Here is a 25,211-nt window from a genome sequence, read left to right on the forward strand (position 1 = left end):
TGTCTTTGTTTTTAAAAAAATGTTGTTTGAATCATGGTTGAAATAAGACCCACCAATTGCAATTGGTTGATATGTTTCTTAAGTATCTTTTAATCTGTAGGTACCCCTTTCTCTTTTTTCCCCTTAAGATTTGTTTGTTGAAGAAATCGGGTCATTTGTCTGGCAGAGTTTCCCATAGTCTGTATTTTGCTGATTACAGTCCTGTGGTATCATGTACCCCATTCTTCTGGACCTATATTCCCTGTATATTTTTAGTTAGATCCAGAGGTATAGTGGTTGGTTGGATTCAGGCTTATTTACTCAGACTTCTTTATAGATAGTGTTGTGTACATCCATTAGGAGGCATATAATGTCTGGTTTTCTGTTTTTGTGATGTTTCATGATTGATGCCTAGATCCATTAATTCATTAGGGTTGCAAAAGTCTGTGGTCCATTCTTTCTACAAAACTTCTGGAATGCTTCTATAAAGAGAAACTCCCCTCATCAACTATTTGACTATGCTGAGGTACAGTTCATATGGGAAAGATGGGGTAAATGCTTGAGACTTCTCTTTTACGTAGCAATTTTCAAAATAGTGGTTTGATTCCCTAGCATCCTCCAAAGATAACCAGTGATGTTTTTAGTATTGTTATAAACTTATCAGTTTATAAATATCAGCTGTGTCCCAGTCAGCTGCAGTTATTGTTCCTACTGATGCTCAACTGGTCTATCTTTGGCAACTGGAAGTAGCCATGTTGTCTCCTAGTTATCTCTGATAGGTCGTTTGCCTGATGGTGTGACAGGATGTTCCAGTTTCATCATGTTCACTCCCTGCTATGGAGTTAGTCATTTCTCTCAGGACCCTAATTCTTCTTATTGAAAGATGGTTCTTAGAGACATGATCTGGGCAGTGGAGTGATCATTGCTAATGGACTGGTCATTGTCTCCTGGCTTTTTAAGTGGACATAGACAGAAAATAAATGTTTTTAAAGATAAAATGCATCATGAGTTTATACTAACACTTCCAGTTCAGATTTAGGGCCTTTTCTTTAACCTCATCAGTCTTAACATTATTTCCTCTTCCCATGACATAAATCCTGGTTCTTAACAACACCAGGATAATTCCTCATTTGTTCTATCCCACAACACACATGCAACTGTCTCAGAATCATCGCTGAAAACAGTTTAGTATTTTTTCCCAGTAATTTTTTACATTAGAGTATATCCTACTAGGGATGAACAGGCAAATTATTGTGTTTTAAGTCATTTGAATGTTCCTTTTTATGTAGCAATCCTATTAACAGTGGAATGGTGATGAATTCAATACAGTTACATTCATTTGTTTCATTTGACTTTTGATTTGCTCTTTTTAAAAATTTGATTTTGTTATAATAATGTAAATTTTTTACATGTTACAAAGTAAAATCTTTATGATGTGGTATATTCAGAGAAGTTTAGATTTTATCCCTATCTTCTACATACTGTGCCCTCCATCAAAAAGTAACTATATTTAAAATGTTTGTGATTTTTATACTATTGTTTTAATTACATACAACCATGTTTATATCCTCCATTTCTTAGATAAATGGTAGCATACTAACTCACTTTCCTGCGTTTTGCTTCTTTCATTTAACAATCTATCCTAGAGATCACTCCACCATAATTCATAAAGATGTTCCTCATTCCATTTTATAGCTGCATAATATTCCATTGTATGGCTGTACGATAGCTTATTCATCCAGTCCGCTATTGATATTTTTTGAATTATGTTTTGCTATTATAACTGTTGCTGAAGAGAATGGTCCTATGCTGATATCTTTTCATATTATGATATCTTTTTTTTTAGTGCAATAATGAAATAATTTTTTTTCCAGAAAGCCTTTATTTATCTAATCTGGGACGTTAACTTCTGCCCATCATATAGAGAATTTCTTTGGGCCCTTTAGTTCTCTAGAAATTGTAAAATACTAATATAGTTTTTCTCGAGCGTAAGATCTGTAGCAGAGGGTTCTTTGTGAGTAAAACCTGCTTTTTTCTGTTTTTACCCCAGCTATAGTTTCACTTTCATGGAGTTGTGAGATCTTTGAGAAAAATTTTCTAGAGGAGGTTGGTCCTCTCAATGGTAAATGTCTGTTGGATACTGTAATTCTCCTCACCTTTTCATGGCAGCAAAATGGTTTCGGAAGAGTTGTGACTGCCTTTTCACCTTCACTTCTGTCTCTCCACTTACCTTAAAGTTCAGCAGTTACATTATCATTAACCCTGTCAACACCCACAGAATACACCCACAGGGGGCTTAGCATCACTGATTGCTTTAAAGAATTCCCTTGCATCTTCATGAGGACTTAGAATGTAATTAATACCTTATCTTAATTTTTAATCATCAAGACCTAAAATCAAGGTTTTTTTTTTTTCCATTTTAGAAATTGAATGCACAGATGTGTATTCTTTCGTGTGTTTAAAAATGTGATTCTCTTTTCTGTGCTAGAATCACATATCTGAGCTACAGATACTTTTACCGAAGTGCTTTCTTATGTTAATGTCATTTGTAAATGGATCTTGGTTTTTTCCTTATACAGATATATCAGCTTTATCAGTGAGCAATGCTTAGGGTGGCTCCTGAGTTGTATATGAGTGAATGAGAAAGTGTGATGAAGTTGGGGTGGCGCAGGGGAAGAAAGAGAGAAGCAGGGATGCTATCAAGAGAGAGAGCAAACATGTATCAGAATGAGATGGATTTTGGGGGTGCAGATTAGAAACTGAAAGATGGAGAAAGTGATATAAAAAGTGGCTGTGTGCCTGTGCATGTCCAGAAGAGATACTCTTGAAGGTAGAGTAACTTTATTGTGTGTCATGAAAGAAGGAAGACAGAGTTGTTCACCTGCCTCAGTTTAGGAGAGAGAAGCAAGGTTGGGTCACGGTTCCTTCTGCGGGCCATCAGGTGGTGCTGTCAAACTAGGGCAGCTTGGTTGTCAAACATGCAGAAGTGTTAGGGTAGATTGGTGCAATTCAACAACAGTTCATAAATATTTATTGAGAGTCTAACTGAGCATCAAGCCCCTGTGTTAGATTTAGGATACAAAGATGAATAAGATGATCCCTTCCTTAGGGGAGTTTATATTCTAGTTGGGATGGGAAATGACATACAAATAGGTACAGGCATACCTTGGAGATATCTCAAGTTCAGTTCCACACCACTGCAATAAAGTAACTATTGCAATAAAGCAAGTCACATGAATTTTTTTGTTTCCTAGTACATATAAAAGTTGTTTACACTATACTCTAGTCCAGTAAGTGTGCAATAGCATTATGTCTAAAAAAACAAAACACTTTATTGCTAAAAACATGCTAACCATCAGCTGAGCATTCGAGTCATAATCATTTTGCAGTTATAACATTGACGATCTCTGATCACAGGTCACCATAACAAATACAATGTAAAGTTTGAAATAGTGCGAGGATTAACAAAGTGTGACAAGAGACATGAAGTGAACAAATGCACTGATAGACTTGCTCAGTGTAGGGTTGCCACAAACTTTCAATTTGTAAAGGACACAATATCTGTGAAGTACAGTAAAGTGAAGCACAATAAAATGAGGTATGCCTGTATTTATTGCTGTGTAAAAATACCACAGATTAAGTGGCTTAAGATACACAAATTTGTTATTAGTTTCTGTGGGTCAGGAATCCAGGCACAGCTCATCTGTGTCCTCTACTTCAGGGTCTCTTACAAGCCTGCAAGGTGTTGGCTAGGGCTAGGTCTCATCTGAAGGTCTGACTGGCTTACTGACATGGCTATTGGCAGGATTCAGTTCTTCAATGCCTTTTACACTGAGAGACTCTGTTCCTTGCAGGCTGTTGGCCATAGGCTACCCTCAGTTCCTTGCCACATGGACCAGTCAGATATGGCAGCATGCTTCATCAAAACCAGCAAGAGAGACTGTATTTTATTTTATTAAATTAATTAATTTATGTATTTGGCTGTACCAGTCTTAGTTGCAGCATGTGAGATATCTGTTGCCACTTGCAGGATCCATGTGCAGGATCTTCAGTTGCATCATGTGAGATCTTCAGTTGTGTCATGCAGGATCCTTAGTTGCAGCATGTGAACTCTTAGTTGCAGCATGCAAACTCTTAGTTGCGGCATGTGGGATCTAGTTCCCTGAGCGGGGATTGAACCCGGACCCCCTGCATTGGGAGCACAGAGTCTTAGCCACTGGACCATCAGGGAAGTCCCAAGAGAGACCATCTTTTAGTAAGATGTCAGTCACAATCTTGTGTATCTTAATTACAGGTGTGACAGCCCATCATCTCTGCTGTATTCTATTGATTAGAAGCAAGTCGCTAGGCCAGCCCACACTCAAGAGGATGGGATTCACAGGGGTATGAATACTAGGAGGTGGGAATCGTTGCGGGAGATGTTAGAGTCTGCCTGCCATACAGGTGTTTACTATAGTTTGCTAATGTCTGAGAGAGGTAGGGTTCCGCAGAAGCAAGAAGGAAGAGCATCTAACCCAGCCTGACATGCAAATGGCCTCTCAAATAATGCAAACTTGAGTGTCACCTTGAACGACAAATAAGGATTAACTTGGTGTGTATATGGTAATAGGGAGAGGAGGAGGGAATTTTAAAACAGAAGGAACAGTGTGCACAGACATGGGAGCGGGGTGGGTGAAATAGGATGGTATGTCTGAGGGCTACCATCCAACAGTTTAGTGTAAACTGTGGGTGGAAGACATGCAAAAGAGTCAAATATAAGGCAAGGGCCAGTTTTGGGGTTTCTCCTTTGCCAGGCTAAAAAAATGAGAACTTTATCAAGGGGATCACAGGGAGGGTTTTAAGCAGGGTAGTGACATAGGGTTGTGGTTTCTTGATCTGGGAAGATTGTGGGAGATTGACTTTGATAGCTTTTACAATAATTCAGGCAAGAGATAAAAAGGGCCTGGATTAAAGTAGTGGCAATAGAGTGGAGGGAATACATTTTTTTAAAAAAATTAATTATTTATTTATTTATTTTTGGCTGCGTTGGGTCTTCGTTGCTGCGTGCGGGCTTTCTCTAGTTGCAGAGAGCGGGGGCTACTCTTCGTTGCGGTGTGCAGGCTTCTCATTGCGGTGGCTTCACTTGTTACGAAGCATGGGCTCTAAGCAGGCGGGCTTCAGTAGTTGTGGCACACAGGTTCAGTAGTTGTGGCTCGCGGGCTCTAGAGCGCAGGCTCAGTAGTTGTGGTGCACGGACTTAGTTGCTCTGCGGCATGTGGGATCTTCCCGGACCAGGGCTTGAACCCGTGTCCCCTGCATTGGCAGGCAGATTCTTAACCACTGCGCCACCAGGGAAACCCTACATTTTTATTTTTTAAATTAGGAAGTGATTTGATGTTTCGATAAGGCGGAGGTGGGAGATGGAATAATCTGGAGTGATGCCCAAGTTTTGGTGTAGTTTTGTCAGAACATCCTTGCTGGGGGCAGGGGAGAGAGAAATGGGAAGACAGAAAGGATGGGTGGAAGGAAGAGGTCTATAAAGTGTGTTTGCAAATTTATGTAGGTTTGTAGATTTAGTGACTGACTGCAGAGGAGCTTAACTCCAAATATTCTTTACAATGTTTATGTTCTCAATGTAATCAATGTAACTATGTAAATTTACTTTCTAGTCAAACCATATGCCTCAGTGATAAGAGGTAGAATCAAATACAGAATTCATTTTCCTTGCAAACAGTTTGATAAAAGAAAAGTTGGTGTTAGAATTTTAGTAAGCCTAGACCGCAGGTGGGGCCCCCTGTCCAGTCCTGTCTAGTGCTTGGAACATTGTAAGTACTACTGCTTAAAATACTACTACTCCAGAACAAGTACTACTCCAGAACACTTGGTACAAAGTGTCATGTCATTGACTTTTTCTTCAATTGAGTTACAATTCATATAACATAAAATTCACCACTTTAAAGTGTATAATATAGTGATTTTTAGTACATTCATTATGTTGTGCAACTATCACCAATGTCTAATTCTAAAATATTTCCATCCTACCCAAGAGGAACTCCATACCTATTAGCAGTCAGTCCCAATTCCTTATTTCCCCAACTCTTGGCAACCATTAATCTATTTTATGTCTCTATGGATTTGCTTATTCTGGACATTTCATATAAATGGACTCATACAATATGTGGCCTTTTGCATCTGGCTTCTTTCACTTAGCATCATGTTTTCATGGTTCTTCTGTGTTGTAGTATGTATCAGTATTTTATCCCTCTTTATTGCCCAATAATATTCCATTGTATGGATATACCACATTTTGTTCATCCATTCATTCATTGATGGACATTTGGGATGTTTCCACTTTTTGGCTATTTTGAATAATGCTGCTATGAACATCCTGTACAGGTTTTTGTATGAACATATACTTTCATTTCTCTTGGGTATATAGTAGGAGTGGAATTGCTGGATCATATGGTAACTCTATGTTTAACTTTTTGAGGAACCATCAAACTATTTTCCAGTGCAGCCACATCATTTTACATTTCTACTACCAGGTATGGAGGGGGGTGTCTCTATTTCTCCACATCCTCACCAACACTTGTTACCTGTCTTTTTTATTAGGGACATTCAGGTGGATGTGAGGCAGATCTTATTGCGGTTTTGATTTGTATTTCCCTAGTGGCTAATTCAGGGTTGTTTTAAAGAATTAAACAAGATACCGTAGGTGAAATCTGATATGAATTTGGGTCTCAGTTCTATGCTAGATTCAGGGAACCCCCAGAATAACTGTGTTAGTGCTTCTTGTCATTTTTATTTTCTCTGTAGCCTTTTAGCTCAGGAAGGCAGAGCACAGGCCTAACTCCCACACTGAGCTTTACGCTCATGTAATATATTCATATACCCAAGTATGCCAGAATCCCCTGTGGATTCTATCCCAGAGCTCTAGAATCACAATCCAACGGGCCGGGACTTACCTGGTGGAGCAGTGGTTGGGGGTCTGCCTGCCAATGCAGGGGACGTGGGTTCGAGCCCTGGTCCGGGAAGATCCCACATGCCAAGGAGCAACTAAGCCTGTGAGCCACAACTACTGAGCCCGCATGCCACAACTGCTGAAGCCTGTGCGCTTAGAACCCGTGCGCCTAGAGCCCGTGCTCTGCGATGGGAGAGGCCTCCGCAGTGAAGAGTGGCCCCTGCTTGCCGCAACTAGAGAGGGCCTGCTTGCAGCTACGAAGACCCAACGCAGCCAAAAAAAAAAAAAAGTTTAAAAACCAGATTAAAAAAAAAAAAAGTCTAACGGGCCCCAGCCTGTCCATTAGAAAAAACCTACACATTTGAATCACTGCCCCAGTTCCCGTCTAAGAGAAGTAATTGGTAGGATTTTGAGGAAAGGCAAACAACTTGAGGTTAAGTGGCACTTTCTTTTGCTGCCACAGGAGGCGCCATTGAGTACATGCCATTCAGATCTCACAGTAACACCTGAGAGGGTTATTCACCATTTTTACAAGTGCAGAAACTAAGGTTTGGATTTGGTTCAGAAGCTTAGTATCAGTATGAAATCTTTGGAACACTGGAATTAAATGTAGGGCCAGGTTTCCGGTTTGGGCACAATGAGTCACACATTGTGTGTTGGTTGTTGATATTTGTTTTGCTAATTTAGAGGGAATGGAGGTAAAGATAATTCCCAAATGGTGGCTCATGCAAAATTCATGTGTAGTTGTTTTGGAATGCATATTCTACCTGCTCATGTGAATGCAGATGCAGCTGCCGGCTGTGGAAATTCCCAATACAGCAAGCTAAACAAGCCAGGCTGTGAAGACCCAGCTAAAAAAGACTTGGAGGAGGTCTGTGGAAAACTGCCCTTCCTACTTTTCCAGTTCTTATTTTGATTAAGTAGCATTGCTTTGTAGAAGGAAATAAAGTTCCTAAGGAAACATTCTGTCTCTCTTTAGGCTGCCTTTTCCCTGGTTATAGTGGAATGAATTGGATTTATGCTTAAAAGGAGGGAATTTCAAATCACCTTCTTTTCTAGCTTCTTTTGTATGATAATCAGAGAAGGTAGGAATGATAATGGTAATAATGTCAAAAGGGAGCTGTGTGACAAAAGATTTTGCTGCATGTTAATTCAGAATTGATTGCAGTTGTCAAAGTTGCATCAGTCAGGGAAACAATTCAACTCAGATGGTTCTAATGAAAAGACTTAAATGGAGAAAAGGTGTGAGCAGAGATTAGGGAAGACAGGAAACAGTGAGGTGCCCCGACTAGCAACCGGATCTAGGGCTGAAGGGGCCAAGAGAGGAGAGAGCATTGGGGGCCGTAGGGCTCCTGGCAGGAGCTGCGCTCATGATGGCACAAGCTATTTCCAGGCCAGGGCACTGAAGCAGGGAGGAGTGGGGAAGAAATGCCCCAACCTCAGTTTCCCCTCGTCCTCCACTGCCTTGCCAACGTGAAGCCAGCTGGGAAAGGAGGCTGTGGGTGCAGGCTGCAGAGGTGAGCTTCCCCGGGTACGGAGCAGTGGACGGGGGTGGTGGGTTGCAGTTGGAGACCAGTTTGCACAATAACCAACTATTTTACAGTGAGCACATTCTATTTTTTGTTAATTTTAGAAGGTGTTATTTTGGAGAACGTTGAGAAATAGTGCAAGTATAGAAAAACGTCTGTTTCTCATTTTTAAAAAATTCCACTCTATTTCACGTTTACTCCTGCAGAAGCTTCTTATCTTTTACATCGTAACTTTGTTATGAAGTCTCTTAAAGTTTGCACATTTTTCTTATTTTCCTAATACATTTGTGCATATCATTATACTGCGATAAGCCTAAAACAGAGGGTGCCATGCTTTCATAATTGGCAGGGGGTGATTTTAAAATTTCCCTTTTCAGATGAATGCGTAGATATTAGTGAATTATTCTAAGGTGTTCACTGGTCTTCAAGTCAAATGAGTCAAAGTGGAATTTAATTGAGCGTTTTTGTAACCCCGAGCTGAGGGGAAGATGCAATGTGTTAAAGACATCCAGATAGCCGCATATGTCTCCCTGCAGACCCAGCTGGGAACTATTCTGCTTCATACATTGATGAAATATGCCGACTTGCAGTGTTGGTGGTAACCTAGTGACCTGCTTTCTCTGTCATCCTGTATGTAATTCTTCTAGGTCTAAGTAAAGGGCAGATGAAGGTCTGTGTCTCTGGGTGCCTGTGGGGTTGCTAGGAAATGGGTTTCAAAGTGCTTCATGGTGATGCAGGAGGTTGAACTTTTTTGTGAAGGGTTGTCATGGAAACCAAGTACATCATTGCCTTGGCTGACTAATGTATCTTTTAATGATAAAAATTGTAATACAGGGTTAAGGGATTAAAAATGATAAAAAAGTGAAATGATAAAACCTGTAACTTGAGGGGGAATGCTGCTGCAAGTAGCACATCTTTTGAATCGGAAGATTTCACTGGCAGTGTAATTCAACGTTGGTCGGGGCTTGGCTGTGTGCAGTGATGGGAGCTAATCAGTTTGTTTTCCTTCTTGTCTTCAGAGTAAGAAAACCATGATTTCACCCTGTGGCTTTTTGCTGTGGGGTTTTATTACCAACTCCAGCTCCTGAGCTTTTATGCGAGGTAGAAGGCAGCACACCCACACTGTGTGTGCCAGCGAGGTTGCCAGGGTCGGTTCTTTGGTTGGTTGATTGGTTTTACATCTCCCTTACCCTCTGCAGCCCCCTTTCCCCAAGAACAGGCCTGTGGGGTGACGGTGATAGCCCTTCTTGCTCTTTGCTAAGCACTCAGCTACCCGCACATCCCTGGAGCAGATCCTGGAACAGAGTCTGCCCTGACCTCCTGTGGTTGTTATAAGGGCCCTATAAGGAAGCGAGATCCTCCTCTTCTGCAGACTGAGGACAGAACCTTCTAGCATTGTAGGTATGATGAATGCTGCTTATATTTTGATCACTAGCTTATTAGGATAAACTTTCAAATGAAAGTACTTAGGATAGGAGAACTGAACTGAAAAGAGACTTCATGCTGTGTTTAATGGTTCACCTGCCTCCATGGAGATTGAGCTCCTGGGATTTCATTTCCCACTCCCCAGCTGTGTGTGTGTGTGTGTGTGTAATAGACTTTTGTTGCGTTGGAATAAATCTGCTTGTTTGTTTTCGACCTTTGCAAAATATCTTTTATTAATATTTCCAGATTTAATATATTTGAGTTTTTTGCATTTAAGGGGGAAAAGTTTGACATGAGTCCTTAGATTGACAATGGAAATAAGCCAATTTAAATAAGTATTTCACTGAGTGGCATTTAAGACCCAAATCTATTTTCATTCATTCCTTCCTTTGTTCATTCATTCATTCATTCATATAGCATATGTATATATATTTTTTAAATGTGACACATACTTTTAATTTTATTTATTTATTTATGGCTGTGTTGGGTCTTCGTTTCTGTGCGAGGGCTTTCTCTAGTTGCGGCAAGTGGGGGCCACTCTTCATCGTGGTGCGCGGGCCTCTCACTATCACGGCCTCTCTTGTTGCGGAGCACAGGCTCCAGACGCGCAGGCTCAGTAATTGTGGCTCATGGGCCTAGTTGCTCCGCAGCATGTGGTATCTTCCCAGACCGGGGCTCGAACCTGTGTCCCCTGCATTGGCAGGCACAGTCTCAACCACTGTGCCACCAGGGAAGCCCCCATATATATGTTTTTAATGAGTACCTACTTTGTTTTGGGTACTCCCGGTGCATCTATTGTTTTTACAAAACAGTTGTCAGGTGTCAGGAGGTACCTTTGAGGAACTGAAGGCAGAGGCTAGCCAGAGCCCAAGGCCTGTCCCAGAGTGGCCACAACCAGGAGGGTGCCATCTGGCAGCCGTACTGGGATCCCCTTGCTGAGGTCCCTGCATTCCCATGACTTGCTTCTTATAATTTTGGCTGTTTCTCCAGTTGCAGAGTCTTGGCTGCAGCTCTTGATGACAAGGTGGAACACATGCCCAGCATTTCTTTATGTCCTTCCAGTATTGACCTTCTGTAGGGAATGTCACCTTTATTGATAAAATGGCTCCCAGAACCTAGCACCCGAAGGACTGCGTGGCTCTTGACTGCATCCCATGATGTTTTGTCCTCTGCTTTGATCTGCACTGCTTCCACCTCTGTGCGGGCCTCAGGGTGGGAGTGGGGCCCTCCTCCCCACTTTAAGAGTCTAGCCAACCCATACACTTAAGGTTCTGTCTGTGCTTCCCCAGAGTGGAGATGAGACAAGACTGTCATATTCTAGAGGGCTTGGTTGAAGACTCAGGAATGACGAAAGAGAACAAGCGGAGTGGCCGCTCAGAGACCAGACCCTCTGGTTTGCTCTCGGGTCATGGCAGCTCTTGTTCAGTCTACCAGAGGCCTCAGGCTGGTCTTGCCTTCCCAGGGCCCCTCCATAGCAGCTTGACCTTTATCCTCTCTCCTCCAGAATCCTCCCCCAGATTCCTAGACCTCTGAAGTCCAGACCAGATGAGACTAAGACTTTCCTAGGATATGTGTCATCTTTGAGAATATATGATTCTTGCTTAGGTTGTTTTCTCATCTGTTTAATGGGGTAAGAGTGATACCTCTCTCCTTTGGGAATAGTGAGGATTAAATGAGAGTATGCATGCAAGATGTAGTGGAGTGCCTGACACTTGGTAAATGCTTGTGGTCATCACATTACTGCAAAGACTTCCCCTTTAGTCCTTTTCCACCATCACCCCAACCCCCATCTATGAGGACCATCCTTAGCGCTCCTGGCCTCAGCATAACTACGGTAGTCATTGTCCTATGCCATGGCTGCCTCAGGGCCCCTCTTGTATCAGGGTAAACCCATGACCCTGCCTTCCTTCCAGTATTTATCTGTATGTTGTGATGTGATGTCTGTGTGTGTGTGCATGGGTGCATGTATGAACTCCGAGTTGGGAAACATAAAAGTGGGGGTATAGACTAAAAATGGCTGTGTTTATCGATCTTTTAGTATATCATTCAATTGGTAAAGTATTCAGAGTAACCTTTGTTGTAAAATGTTCAGCATTTTATCCCCATTTCCTGTGTGTATCTCAGCACTTGGCCTGTCAGCATGGGAATAAGATCCTCTGGGCTATGCTTGTGCTCTCCTCTTAGGGACTCACTCTTGCCGATCAAGGACCAGGAGATTGCATACAGGGCATTCATTCATTCATTCAGTTATGCAGCAAGTATTTGTTGAGTACCTACTGTGTCCTCAGTTCAGGGACTACAAACAAGGTCTTTACTCTGTTAGAATTCACTCACCATTTTCATTCATGGATTCAGCACATCTTGAAATTCTGTGTTCATCTTCTGATCAACGAGAAATATTTCTTTCATATCCTTTTTTTTCACTTATACTTTCATTCATCTATTCAGCAAATATTGATTGGGGGCCGATTATGTGTCAGGCAATGTCCAAGATACTGGGTTCTAGCAGCAAAAAAAAAAAAAAAAAGGCAAAACTTTCTGTCTCCTTAGAGCTACATTCTAGTTGGGGGAGACTACCAATAGAAAAAACAAGTAAGTAAAATATAAATATTGTTATGGACTGAATGTTTGTGTCCTCCCTCCCAATTCATATGTTGAAATCCTAACCCCCAGTGTGATGGTATTAGGAGATAGGGCCTTTGCCTTTGGGAATTGATATGGTCATGAGGGTGGAGCCCTCATGAAAGGGATCTGTGCCCTTATAAAAGGGACCCCAGAGAGCTCTCATACCCTCTTTTCTGCCATGTGAGGACACAATTAAGAGGTGACAGTCTGAAACCCATAAGAGGGCTCTTACCAGAACTCGACTGTGCTTGGGACCTTGATCTCGGACTTCCAGGCTCTAGAACTGTGAGAAATAAATTTCTTTTGTTTATAAGCCCCCCAGTCTATGGTACTTTGTTATAGCAGCCCAAATTGACTAAGACAAATATGTTAGTTAGAGATAATTCTTAGGGAGGAAAACAATTCAGGGAAGAGGAGAGGAAATGACCTTCTGAATAGCCAGCATTTATATCACATTTCATATCACATTTCACTGATGTTAAGACGTACTTTTTCAAAAAACATTTTTGCAGCTCTAAAATTGGTATGCATCTTGTAATTGATAGCATTTACTAATTTAATTGACAGTATTTAAAATGGCAGATAAAATAATTGTGTGTCTTATAATGCATAGCTTCTTAGATTTAATAAATATGACCCTCACCATGTACCAGGCACCGTTCTAAGCAATTTGTTAATTCGTTGAATCCTCACAACAACCTTATTTAGGTTGGTAACATTATTATTCTCCATTTAAAGATGAGGAAACTGAAAGCCCAGAGATTAAGTAATTTACTGAAGGTAATTTACTGAAGGAAGTGGCAAAGTCAGGATTGGAACCCAGGCTGGTTGTGGAGTCTGGGCTCTTAACTGCTGTGATGTATTGCCAGAGAGGGTCTTTGGGAAGGTGGCTTTTGAGAAAAGACTTGAAAGAGGTGAAGGGGCAAGCCATGTGGATGTCTGGAGGAAGAGTGATGCAGACAGAGGGAGTCCCTCAGTCTGGAATGGGTTTGGCATTTTGAGAGAACCACAAGCAGGTCTGTATTTTTGGAGTGGAATAAGTGAGAGGGAGAGGTAGGGGAGGTGAGGTCAGAGAGATGACGGGTGGGCACATCATGTGTCCGTTTAATCTATCTTAAGGACTCTGGTGTTTACTTTGAACCACCTTCTAACCAGAGGAGTGATTTATTTTACTAGGATCATTCTGCCTGATGCATTGAGAATAGTCTGAAAGAGACAAGTTAGGAGCTCACTGGAATAATTCAGGAGAGAAATGTCCATGGCTTGGATGAGAGGGGTAATGGCAAGAGATGGTAAGAAGTGGTCAGATTCCATATGTATTTGGAAGACACAGATGACATAATTTCTGATGGATTAAGTTTGATAGTATGACATGGTGATGATATGAAAAACAATAGCCAACATTTGTATATTCTCACTAAATAATTTATACATACTAATTTAATTAATCCCTGTAACAGCCCTACGAGGAAGTAAGTATTATTATTATTCCTATCCTATAGATAAGGAAACTGAGGCACTGAAAGTTTAGGTAGTTTGTGTAGTATCACAGACTAGTTAGTGGTGAAAATAGGATTCTAACCCAGGTGGTCTGGATCCAGAGTATATTTTCAACTACTACATTTTATCGCCACTAAGCTGAGAAAAAGAAAGGAGTCATGTGTGAACTAAGATTTTTGCCCTGAGTAATTGAAAACCACTGAGGTGGTGATAAGTACTTTTTAAAAAAGAAATGATAGTAGCCAGATAAGGTTTGAATATGTTAAGTTAGAGTTGGCTTATAGATAGCTCTGTGGAGATGTTGCAAAGACAGTGGAATATACAGGTTTGGAGTTGAGGGGCAAGGTCCTACCCATTGACATAAGTTTGAGAGTCATCAGTACATACATGACACCTAAAGCTATGAACCTGGATGGGGTCACCAAGGGAGTGAGTGTGGACAGAAAGAAGAAGAGATCCAAGAACTAGACTAAGTCCTGAGGCACCCAGCATTTAGAGATTGGGTTGATGAGGAGGAATCCAGTTCCTGAGAATGAGTAGCCACTGGGTAGGAGGAAGAAAGTGCAGTAACCTGAAAGCCAAGTGAAAAATAGTGCTTCAAAGAGGAGGGAGTCCTCAACTGTGTCAGGTGCTCCTCATAGATTAAGTAAGATGAGGACTGATATTGGACCATTGGATTTAGAAAAGTGAAGGTCATTGGTGAACTTGACCAGGACAGTTGCAGCACAGTGATGGAGGCAGAAATCTACTTAGAGCAGTTTAAAGAGAGAATAAGGGAGAGAAATTGGAGACAGCAAATTTAGAAAACTATTTTGAGAAGTTTTTCTGCAAAGCAAAGAAATGGGATATCTTCTAGGGAAAGTGTTCTATAAATGTCTGTTGGGTTCAGCTGTTTGATGGTGTTGTTCAGTTCTTCTATATCCTTGCTGATTTTTTGTCTAGTACTTTTATTGATTACTGAAAGAGGAGTGTTGAAGCTCCCAACTGTAACTGCGGATTTGTCTATTTCTCCTTTTAATTCTGTCAGTTTTTACTTTATGTATTTTGCAGCACTGTCATTTGTTGATTACAAGCTTAGTATTGTTATGTCTTCTTGGTGAATTGACCTTTTTATCATTATGTAATGTCCCCTTTTAATCCCTGGTAATTTTCTTTGATCTGAAGTTTACTTAGATGTTAATGCAGCCAATCTTCATTTCTCTTGATTAGAATTCACATGGTATATCTTTCTCCATCCGTTTACTTTTAACCTACCTATATCTGAAGTGCATTTCTTGTAGACAGCATATGGTTGTGTCATGTGTTTCTAATCCGTTATAATAATCTGTCTTCTAATTGATTTGTCTAGACCATTTACATTTAATGTACTATTGATGTGTTTCAATTTAGATCTACAAATTTATTATTTGCTTCCTGTTTGTGTCCTATGTTTTTTTATTCCTATATTTCTTCTTTCCTGCTTTCTTCGGGTTATTGAAAACTTGTTAGTATTCACTTTAAATTTATATGTTATGTTTTCGACAATATTTCTTTGCATGTGAAAAGTCCACTTAGAAACATTGTTCTACTTCAAGTGGTATGAAGACATCTTCATATAGGTCCTTTTATCCTACCCTCTTTCTGTTATAGTTATCTTATGTATTAGATCTATGTACATTAAAAACTCCATCAGATGTTGTAAAATTATCTTTCAACTGCCAAACATACTTTAAAGAACTCAAGAGAAGAACAGTAGTCTACTATATTTACTTAGATATTTACAATTTCTGTTACTCTTTCTTTGTTCCTGATCTTCCAAGTTTCCATCTGGTATCATTTCCCTTAGGTCTGAAGGATTTCCTTTAGAAATTTTTTTAGAGCAGGTCTGGTGGAAACTGATTCTTTTAGTTTTCCTTTGCTTGAGAAAGTCTTTATTTCACCTTAGTTCCTGATGGCTATTTTCACTGAATATAGAATTCTGGATTGACAGTTTTCTTTCAGCATTTTGAAAATGTTGCTTCACTTCCTTCTGTCCTTCATAGTTTCTGATGAGAAATCTTGTCATTTGAGTCATTGTTCCCTTATAAATAATGCATAATTTTCTCTGGATGCTTTTAAGAATTTTTCATAGTCTTTAGTTTGCAGTAGTTTAATTACAGTGTTTCTGGACATGGATTTGATTGAGTTTATCCTGTTTAGAGTTTGCTTAGCTTCTTGAATATGTAGGTTTCACCAAAATTGGGAAGCTTTCAGGTGTTATTTCTTCAAGACTTTTTCTGTCTTCTCTCAAACTCCCATGGCATTATGTTTGACCTTTTGTTATTGTTCCATGGGTCTCTGAGGTTCTGTTAATTTTTTATTCAGTCTTTTCTCTCTGTTGTTCAGATTGGATAATTTGTATTGATCTATCTTAAAATTCACTGATTCTTTCCTTTACCTCCATTCTAATATTGAGCCTGTCTAATTAGTTTTTTACTTTGGTTATTTTATCTTTCAATCCTAAAACTTCTATTTGGTTCTTCATTATATCTTCTATTCTTTGCTGAGACTTTCTACCTTTCTATTTGTTTCAAGTGTTAACCTTTACCTATTGGACCATATTTATAATAGTTGCTTTAAAGTCTTTTTCAGATAATTCTAGCATCTTTGTCACTTGATGTTAGCATCTTTTGATTCTGTTTTCCCACTCAAGTTGTGACTTTCTTGGTTCTTATGTCCAGGAATTTTGGATCGTATTATACTGTGAGACTTTGTATCTTGATTAAATCTTATGTCAGATCCTGATATTTTTGTTTCAACAGGGAATCAACCCAGTTGGGTTTAGGCTACAAGTTCTTATCAGCCTTCCGTGGGTTACAGTTTCATTTTCAAAGCCTTTACAGTGCTCTTTGCTTGTGTCTGGTGTTTATGCCACCCAGTGGCCAGCCTGTGACCTGGGAGGTGATCTATCTCATAGTTTAGTTCTCAAAGTCTATGGTATGCTGTTTAGTGTGAGATCCACGTGTGTGCAACTTGTAGGTGACCCCAGGAGTCCATGAACAGCTTGCTGGTTTTGCTTTTCCAAGCTCTTCCTTCTTTGCAATCTCTTGGTATTTTCTAGTTCCCAGGGCTTCCCTTTTTGGTCTTCTGGCCAGGTTTCTGGGACTTTATTTACCTCATTCTGCTGTACACTTCCTGTGACTGTGGCCACATTTGGAGCCAAGCGATGAGGGGGTAGAGTTAGAAAAAAAGAGTAACAGGGATTTGATCACCTCCTCCAGACCACAGCTTCTCAAACTGAAGAGGAAAGTTCTCTTCCCTTAGAGTTTTAGTCTTGAATGGATTGCTGCTGCTACTGTCACAAGACAGGTTGAAGGCTGGGATGAGAGAAAATGGAAAAAGATGGAAAAAATGGGGAATCCTCCCCCTCCAAGTGTTAGGAGACCCTTTTCCCATTCTTTGAGCCAGAACTAGGGCTTCTTCTGGAGTTTTCTTTGAGAGCACTGATGGTTTTCAGTCTGCACTGAATATGGGCCAAGTGTACCAATGGGGGAAAAATGGTCAATTCACTACCAGTTCAAAGGTACTTTGAATTCTGGTTGTCTTCTCCAGTCTACCTGCTACTATTTACTTTTCAAGGTTCTCAAATAACTGCTCCATGAATTCTCTCTGGTTTTATAATTGCATTAGGTTGGAGAGACAGAATGGAGTGTGCTTACTGCACCTTACCCAGAACCAGGACCTCTGGATATTTTACAGGAGGCCCATTGGCGTGGGCCATGCATAAGTTTGGTGTTGAAACAAGTTAAGGAGGGTTTTGAACCATAAGAGAGTGTTTTGTTGCTGCTTGTGGTGGTAGTGAGCGAGGTGATGTGTTCTTGCTGGTGCCTTTTTCAGAGACATTTTAGCAGCTATAGCAGCTCTGTTTTTTAAACGATAACTTAGAACTTTTAAATGCAAAATCTGAAATGCAAGTTGGCCAGACGCTTGTGATTTTTTAGCAAATCAATTTAGCTTTCCCATTTCCCCAGAGAGATCATCCAAGAGTACTGTGAACTTTGCTTTAAGAACACATTATCCTGTGAGAGAGTTAGGGAAGGTGGTTGGGAGCTGGCCTTGGACATCAAACAGACTTGAATTCCAGCCTCGGCCTTGTCACTTAGTAACTGTGTGACCTTGGTCAAGCTGCTGAACTTCTTTAACCTTCATTCCTTTATGGGTAAAATGGAGATAAATAATGATAGTGCTTACTTGATACAATTGCTATCAATATGTGATTCAGTGAGGTAATGTAGGTAATGCTGTTCATATGCTGTTGATAAATGTAAGCAATTATTCTTACTATGATTGTTTTTGTGTCATAAGTAAAATGTACCTATTTAGCTCCTCAAATTACTTTTAATCTGTTGAAGTATATGGCATCTAATCACTATTCTCTCAGTATTTCAGTTCATACTGAACATCATTTAAGGTGTTGAATCTTGAGATTCAAGAACAATACACTTTTTAAAATAAATTTATTTTTATTTATTTAATTTTGGCTGCATTGGGTCTTATTTGCTGCGTGTGGGCTTTCTCTAGTTGCAGAGAGCAGGGGTTACTTTTCCTTGTGGTGCTCGGGCTTCTCATTGCGGTGGCTTCTCTTGTTGCGGAGCATGGGCTCTAGGCGCGCGGGCTCAGTAGTTGTGGCGTGTGAGCTCTAGAGCGCAGGCTCAGTAGTTGTGGTTCACGGGCTTAGTTGCTCCACGGCATGTGAGATCTTCCCAGACCAGGGCTCGAACCCGTGTCCCCTGCATTGGCAGGCGGATTCTTAACCACCGTGCCACTAGGGAATCCCTCAAGAACAATACACTTTGAACTATGGTATTTCTGCTAGTGAAAGTATTTGAATAAATATTGTGAGTTACTTTCAGTACTTAACCAAAGAGAAATGACATATATGGGTTGGAGTCATGGTAAGTATATTGCTCAGTATTCTGGATGTTTCATACAAGAGCTGCTTCTCTGATGGTGCTGTACTAGTGACTGCTCTAGAAAAAGACCTCTTTTCAAGCGGCCACCATCTCCTTTGTTGATGGCAATTCCTGTTTGCAACTGTCTTACTCTTCTCTTCTTCATTCTTTATTTTTATATTGAAAAAAAGTCAATGTGTGTTTACTGAAATGAACAACAATCTGGTCACTTCCTAGGAAGTTTTGTAAACAAAATTTATCAAAATGCTGCTTGGTTGTAACTACATATTATTCAAAAGACTTCTTAAATATTTTATTCCTGCATATTTGGAAATCTTTATTTGAAAGGAAAAATATTTTTATTTTGTGGAAATGCAATCAAGGAGCTCTTGGACGTAAGAATTAATATTTTTCTTTACTTCCTTTCACACACTAGTGGTCTTTTGCATAAAATTTTACATAATTGTTTGCTTAATTAATTGAAACTCAAATGCTTTTGAATAATTTTTTAGTGTGGTTGTAACATTTTATATTGAATATTTTGCCAGAAATAAATTAATAACTAGCCCCTATTGATGGAGAAAATGTTGGCATAATATTATTTGACCAATTACAAGGCAGAAGTACACTGGGTTTTCCTGCGGGTTATGCTTATTTTCTTTCTACATGAGTAGAATCTGGTGTACAAACCTTCCTGTGAGCCCCGAGTTTTAATTAAAATTTAAATTGCCTTTCTGAAAAACTCTCAGTTGACTGACTAAAACAAAATGTAGAAAATGTCTTTATTTTGACTTCTGTGCTATCATTGGAAAGCTTGTTGAAACAGAAGGATCACAGAAAAAGTATTGATGAAGGAATCAAAACCACTTATATTTGGATGCACTTGGATAGACTGAAGTCCAAGTGCTGCTGTCGTGTTCCTCAGCTCGAGGACCCCCTACAAAACATCGTGTTCCCAGGGGATAATGGACCAGTAGCAGGGATAGATAAACATGCTTTAAAAGCCACCCAAGTAGAAGAGCATTCTGGAAAGACAGGCCTGGGTTATTACAAGAATGAGATTTCCGGAGAGGAACGTGTTTAACCTCATCCAAGATCTTCACAATAGATCTGAAGCTGGAGGAGTCTGTGTCTGTTACAAAGACATGTGGAAAGTTTTAAAATTACACAGGGATAGGAGATTGGGCTATTTTCATTGAAAGTGTGAATTTTAATTTCAGAAAGATTGGGTGTTATTTTCCACACTAAAATTATCCATTAAAGGAGAGAAAACATTGGTGCAGACCCCTTAATTACACAGATAATTAGAGAAGAGAAAGGTGACCAGATATCATTAGCAAAGGTGCTGAAGGAGAAGTTAACAGATAGTAACTAAACATATTTCATCCACATCAGCATGTTTTAAAGTGTATTTCAAAGAACACTAGTTGTGCAGGATATTAGACCAAAACAAACAAAACAGTGGGAGGTCTAGAGCTGTCTTGAATGAAGCCATTTGTAAGCCATTAAGAGAAGCTAGATACATTTTTAAAAAATATTTATATATTTATTTATTTTGGCTGCACTGGGTCTTAGTTGCGGCATGTGGGATCTTCGTCGCGGCATGAGACTTCTTAGTTCAGCATGAGGACTTCTTAGTTGTGGCATGCAAATTGTTAGCTATGGTATGCATGTGGGATCTATTTCCCCAACCAGGGATCAAACCCGGGCCCCCTGCATTGGGAGGGTGGAGTCTTACCCACTGGACCACCAGGGAAGTCCCGCTAGATACCTTTTTGATTTGATAAAATAGTAAGTATGATTTGGAGATCCAGTTTATCATGTTGAGATTTTATTAGTGAGACTTCAGGTAAGACATCAATGTCTGCTAAGTTTTCTATTAAAGTATCAGTCAAATTTCTTTTTGCTCATTAGCTTAACCATTCTAAAAAATGTCAAACAAGAAATTAATTGTACTTTATACTCGCTATAACATATTTATTTATTTTTTTAAAGTGGTGCCTTTTAATCAAGATTTGCAGTGAAGTTGGTGGGAGATGTTCATGGTGAACTTATAGTTACTAAGCTTGAGTCTAACTTTTTGTGGGGGTGTGGGTGGGGAGAGGTTCTCAGAAGATGCCTTCTATAGTATAGCCACAGAATAAAATATAATACAGTGGGGTAGAGCCATCTATACTACCAAAAAAAAAAGATATTCTATATTTGGGACAAATTTTATGCCTTTTAGGAGTTATCACTGCATTTTTTATGTTAAAAAACATCTTCACTGAGGTATAATTTACATACTATATAGTTCATCCATTTTCAGTCTATAATTTCATGAATTTTAGTTAATTTATATACTTATGCAAACATCACCACAATCAAGTTTTAGAACATATCTGTCACCCCTAAAAGATCCCTAGTATTTGTCCCACCCCCAGACCCAGGCCACCATTAACCTCTTTCTGTTGTTGTTTTTGCCTTTTCTAGAAATTCCATTTAAATGGAATCATACAATATGTAGTCTTTTCTGCCTGGCTCCTTCCACTTCACATGTTTTCAGAGTTTATCTACATTATACCAGGTGTTAGTCATTTGTTCCTTTCTATTGACAAATAGTATTCCATGGTTAGGATATACCATGTTTTATTTATGCATTTGTCAGCTGATGGACAGTTGAGTTGTTTCCAGTCTTCTGCTATTATAAATCATGCTGCTATGAACAGTTGCATACAACTTTTCATGTGGACATATGTTGTCATTATTTCTCTTGAGTAGATACATAAGAGTGCAGTCAGGATTGTATGGTAAGAGTATATTGGACTGCCAATAAAATGGACAACCTGGAAGAAATGGACAAATTCTTAGAAAAGCACAACCGTCCAAGACTGAAGCAGGAAGAAATAGAAACTATAAACAAACCAATCCCAAGCACTGAAATTGAGACTGTGATTAAAAATCTTCCAACAAACAAAAGCCCAGGACCAGATGGCTTCACAGGCGAATTCTATCAAACATTTAGAGAAGAGCTAACACCTATCCTTCTCAAACTCTTCCAAAATATAGCAGAGGGAGGAACACTCCCAAACTCATTCGATGAGGCCACCATCACCCTGATACCAAAACCAGACAAAGATGTCACAAAGAAAGAAAACTACAGGCCAATATCACTGATGAACATAGATGCAAAACTCCTCAACAAAATACTAGCAAACAGAATCCAACAGCACATTAAAAGGATCATACACCATGATCAAGTGGGATTTATCCCAGGGATGCAAGGATTCTTCAATATATGCATATCAATTAATGTGATACACCATATGAACAAATTGAAGGAGAAAAACCATATGATCATCTCAATAGATGCAGAGAAAGCTTTTGACAATATTCAACACCCATTTATGATAAAAACCCTGCAGAAAGTAGGCATAGAGGGAACTTTCCTCAACATAATAAAGGCCATATATGACAAACCCACAGCCAACATTGTCCTCAATGGTGAAAAACTGAAACCATTTCCACTAAGATCAGGAACAAGACAAGGTTGCCCACTCTCACCACTATTATTCAACATAGTTTTGGAAGTTTTAGCCACAGCAATCAGAGAAGAAAAAGAAATAAAAGGAATCCAAATTGGAAAAGAAGAAGTAAAGCTGTCACTGCTTGCAAATGACACGATACTATACATAGAGAATCCTGAAGATGCTACCAGAAAACTGCTAGAGCTAATCAATGAATTTGGTAAAGTAGCAGGATACAAAATTAATGCACAGAAATCTCTTGCATTCCTATACACTAATGATGAAAAATCTGAAAGTGAAATTAAGAAAACACTCTCATTTACCATTCCAACAAAAAGAATAAAATATCTGGGGATAAACCTACCTAAGAAGACAAAAGACTTGTATGCAGAAAATTATAAGACACTGATGAAAGAAATTAAAGATGATACAAATAGATGGAGAGATATACCATGTTCTTGGATTGGAAGAATCAACATTGTGAAAATGACTCTACTACCCAAAGCAATCTACAGATTCAATGCAATCCCTATCAAACTACCACTGGCATTTTTCACAGAACTAGAACAAAAATTTTCATAATTTGTATGGAAACAAAAAAGACCCTGAATAGCCAAAGCAATCTTGAGAAAGAAAAATGGAGCTGGAGGAATCAGGCTCCCTGACTTCAGACTATACTAAAAAGCTACAGCAATCAAGACAGTTTGGTACTGGCACAAAAACAGAAATACAGATCAATGGAACAGGCTAGAAAGCCCAGAGATAAACCCACGCACGTATGGTCACCTTATCTTTGGTAAAGGAGGCAAGAATATACAGTGGAGAAAAGACAGCCTCTTCAGTAAGTGGTGCTGGGAAAACTGGACAGCTACATGTAAAAGAATGAAATTAGAACACTCTCTACCACCATACACAAAAATAAACTCAAAATGGATTAAGGACCTAAATGTAAGACCAGACACCATCAAACTCTTAGAGGAAAACATAGGCAGAACACTCTATGACATAAATCACAGCAAGATCTTTTTTGACCCATCTCCTAGAGAAATGGAAATAAAAACAAAAATAAACAAATGGGACCTAATGAAACTTAAAAGCTTTTGCACAGCAAAGGAAACCATAAACAAGACGAAAAGACAACCGTCAGAATGGGAGAAAATATTTGCAAATGAAGCAACTGACAAAGGATTAATCTCCAAAACATACAAGCAACTCATGCAGCTCAATATCAAAAAAACAAACAACCCAATCCAAAAATGGGCAGAAGACCTAAATAGACATTTCTCCAAAGAAGATATAGAGATTGCCAACAAACACATGAAAGGATGCTCAACATCATTAATCATTAGAGAAATGCAAATCAGAACTACAATGAGGTATCATCTCACACCGGTCAGAATGGCCATCATCAAAAAATCTACAAACAGTAAATGCTGGAGAGGGTGTGGAGAAAAGGGAACCCTCTTGCACTGTTGGTGGGAATTTAAATTGATACAACCACTATGGGGAACAATATGGATGTTCCTTAAAAAACTAAAAATAGAACTACCATATGACCCAGCAATCCCACTAGTGGGCATATACCCTGAGAAAACCATAATTCAAAAAGAGTCATGTACCAGAATGTACATTGCAGCTCTATTTACTATAGCCAGGACATGGAAGCAACCTAAGTGTCCATCAACAGATGAATGGATAAAGAAGGTGTGACACATATATGCAATGGGATATTACTCAGCCATAAAAAGGAACAAAACTGAGTTATTTGTAGTGAGGTGGATGGACCTAGAGTCTGTCATACAGAGTGAAGTAAGTCAGAAAGAGAAAAACAAATACCGTATGCTAACACATATAGATGGAATCTAAAAAAAAAAAAAAAGAAAACAAAATGGTCAGTAGAACCTAGGGGCAAGATGGGAATAAAGATGCAGACCTACTAGAGAATGGACTTGAGGATATGGGGAGGGGAAAGGGTAAGCTGGGACAAAGTGAGAGAGTGACATGAATATACATACACTACCAAACGTAAAATAGATAGCTAGTGGGAAGCAGCCGCATAGCACAGGGAGATCAGCTCGGTGCTTTGTGACCACCTAGAGGGGTGGGAGGGAGGGAGATGCAAGAGGGAAGAGATATGGGGACATATGTATATGTATAACTGATTCACTTTGTTATAAAGCAGAAACTAACACACCATTGTAAAGCAATTATACTCCAATAAAGATGTTAAAAAAAAAAAAGAAAAAGATTAGTAGGAAAATAGAAAAGAAATTGGGATAAATAAATATGACCCTAAACAATAAGATTCTAAAAAAAAAAAGTATGTTGGACTTTTTAAGGCACTGCCAAATTGTTTTCCTAAGTGCCTGTAACATGCTACATTCTCATCACAACCACTGCATCAGTTTTTACTAGAATAAATGGTTAATGGTGAACTTACGAGCAGGAAGTACGGTGTGGAGGAGAGCTGAAGAAGACTCTCTACCACCAGCACCACTGTGATAAGAAGGATGCTGGGGAGTCAGATTGGACCACACGAACAAAGGGGAGGGTCGGACCAAGAAGATCCAGGCTCGGTGGTTGCAGCAGACCTGGAAACAATTCAGATGGGCAGTGTTTGATGCAGTGTTAGAATGAGTTAGACTCGGGGCTGGATGTGCTGGTGGCCGCTGACATCTGACATGAGCTCCTGGGCACAGAAGCACTCTAGTTAAAGGCGTGGGCTACAGCATGAGGCTCCAGAGTGGAAGACTGAAAACAGGTAGAGCAACAGGACCTTCAGGCTCGTGGTAAGGCT

At 39.6% G+C, this 25,211-nt stretch overlaps 2 protein-coding genes across 14 annotated transcripts in view; both read left to right on the plus strand.

The window, feature by feature from the left end:
- The window catches only part of CRHBP (corticotropin releasing hormone binding protein), a 481,877-nt gene extending 457,357 nt beyond the window's left edge, over positions 1-24,520 (plus strand). For all 3 annotated transcript variants that reach the window (XM_082378185.1, XM_082378184.1, XM_082378186.1), the window contains one exon: positions 863-24,520. In XM_082378185.1, the coding sequence (XP_082234311.1) occupies positions 21,695-22,996 (1,302 nt within the window). In that variant the 5' untranslated portion in view covers positions 863-21,694 and the 3' untranslated portion in view covers positions 22,997-24,520. The remainder of the gene's footprint in view (positions 1-862) is intronic.
- PDE8B (phosphodiesterase 8B) overlaps positions 1-25,211 on the plus strand; it is a 328,186-nt gene that overhangs the window by 81,409 nt on the left and 221,566 nt on the right. The gene's annotated exons all lie outside the window — the stretch shown is intronic.

Source organism: Balaenoptera borealis (genome assembly GCF_965194805.1).
Source record: "Balaenoptera borealis genome assembly, chromosome: 2".
Lineage (NCBI taxonomy): Eukaryota > Metazoa > Chordata > Mammalia > Artiodactyla > Balaenopteridae > Balaenoptera > Balaenoptera borealis.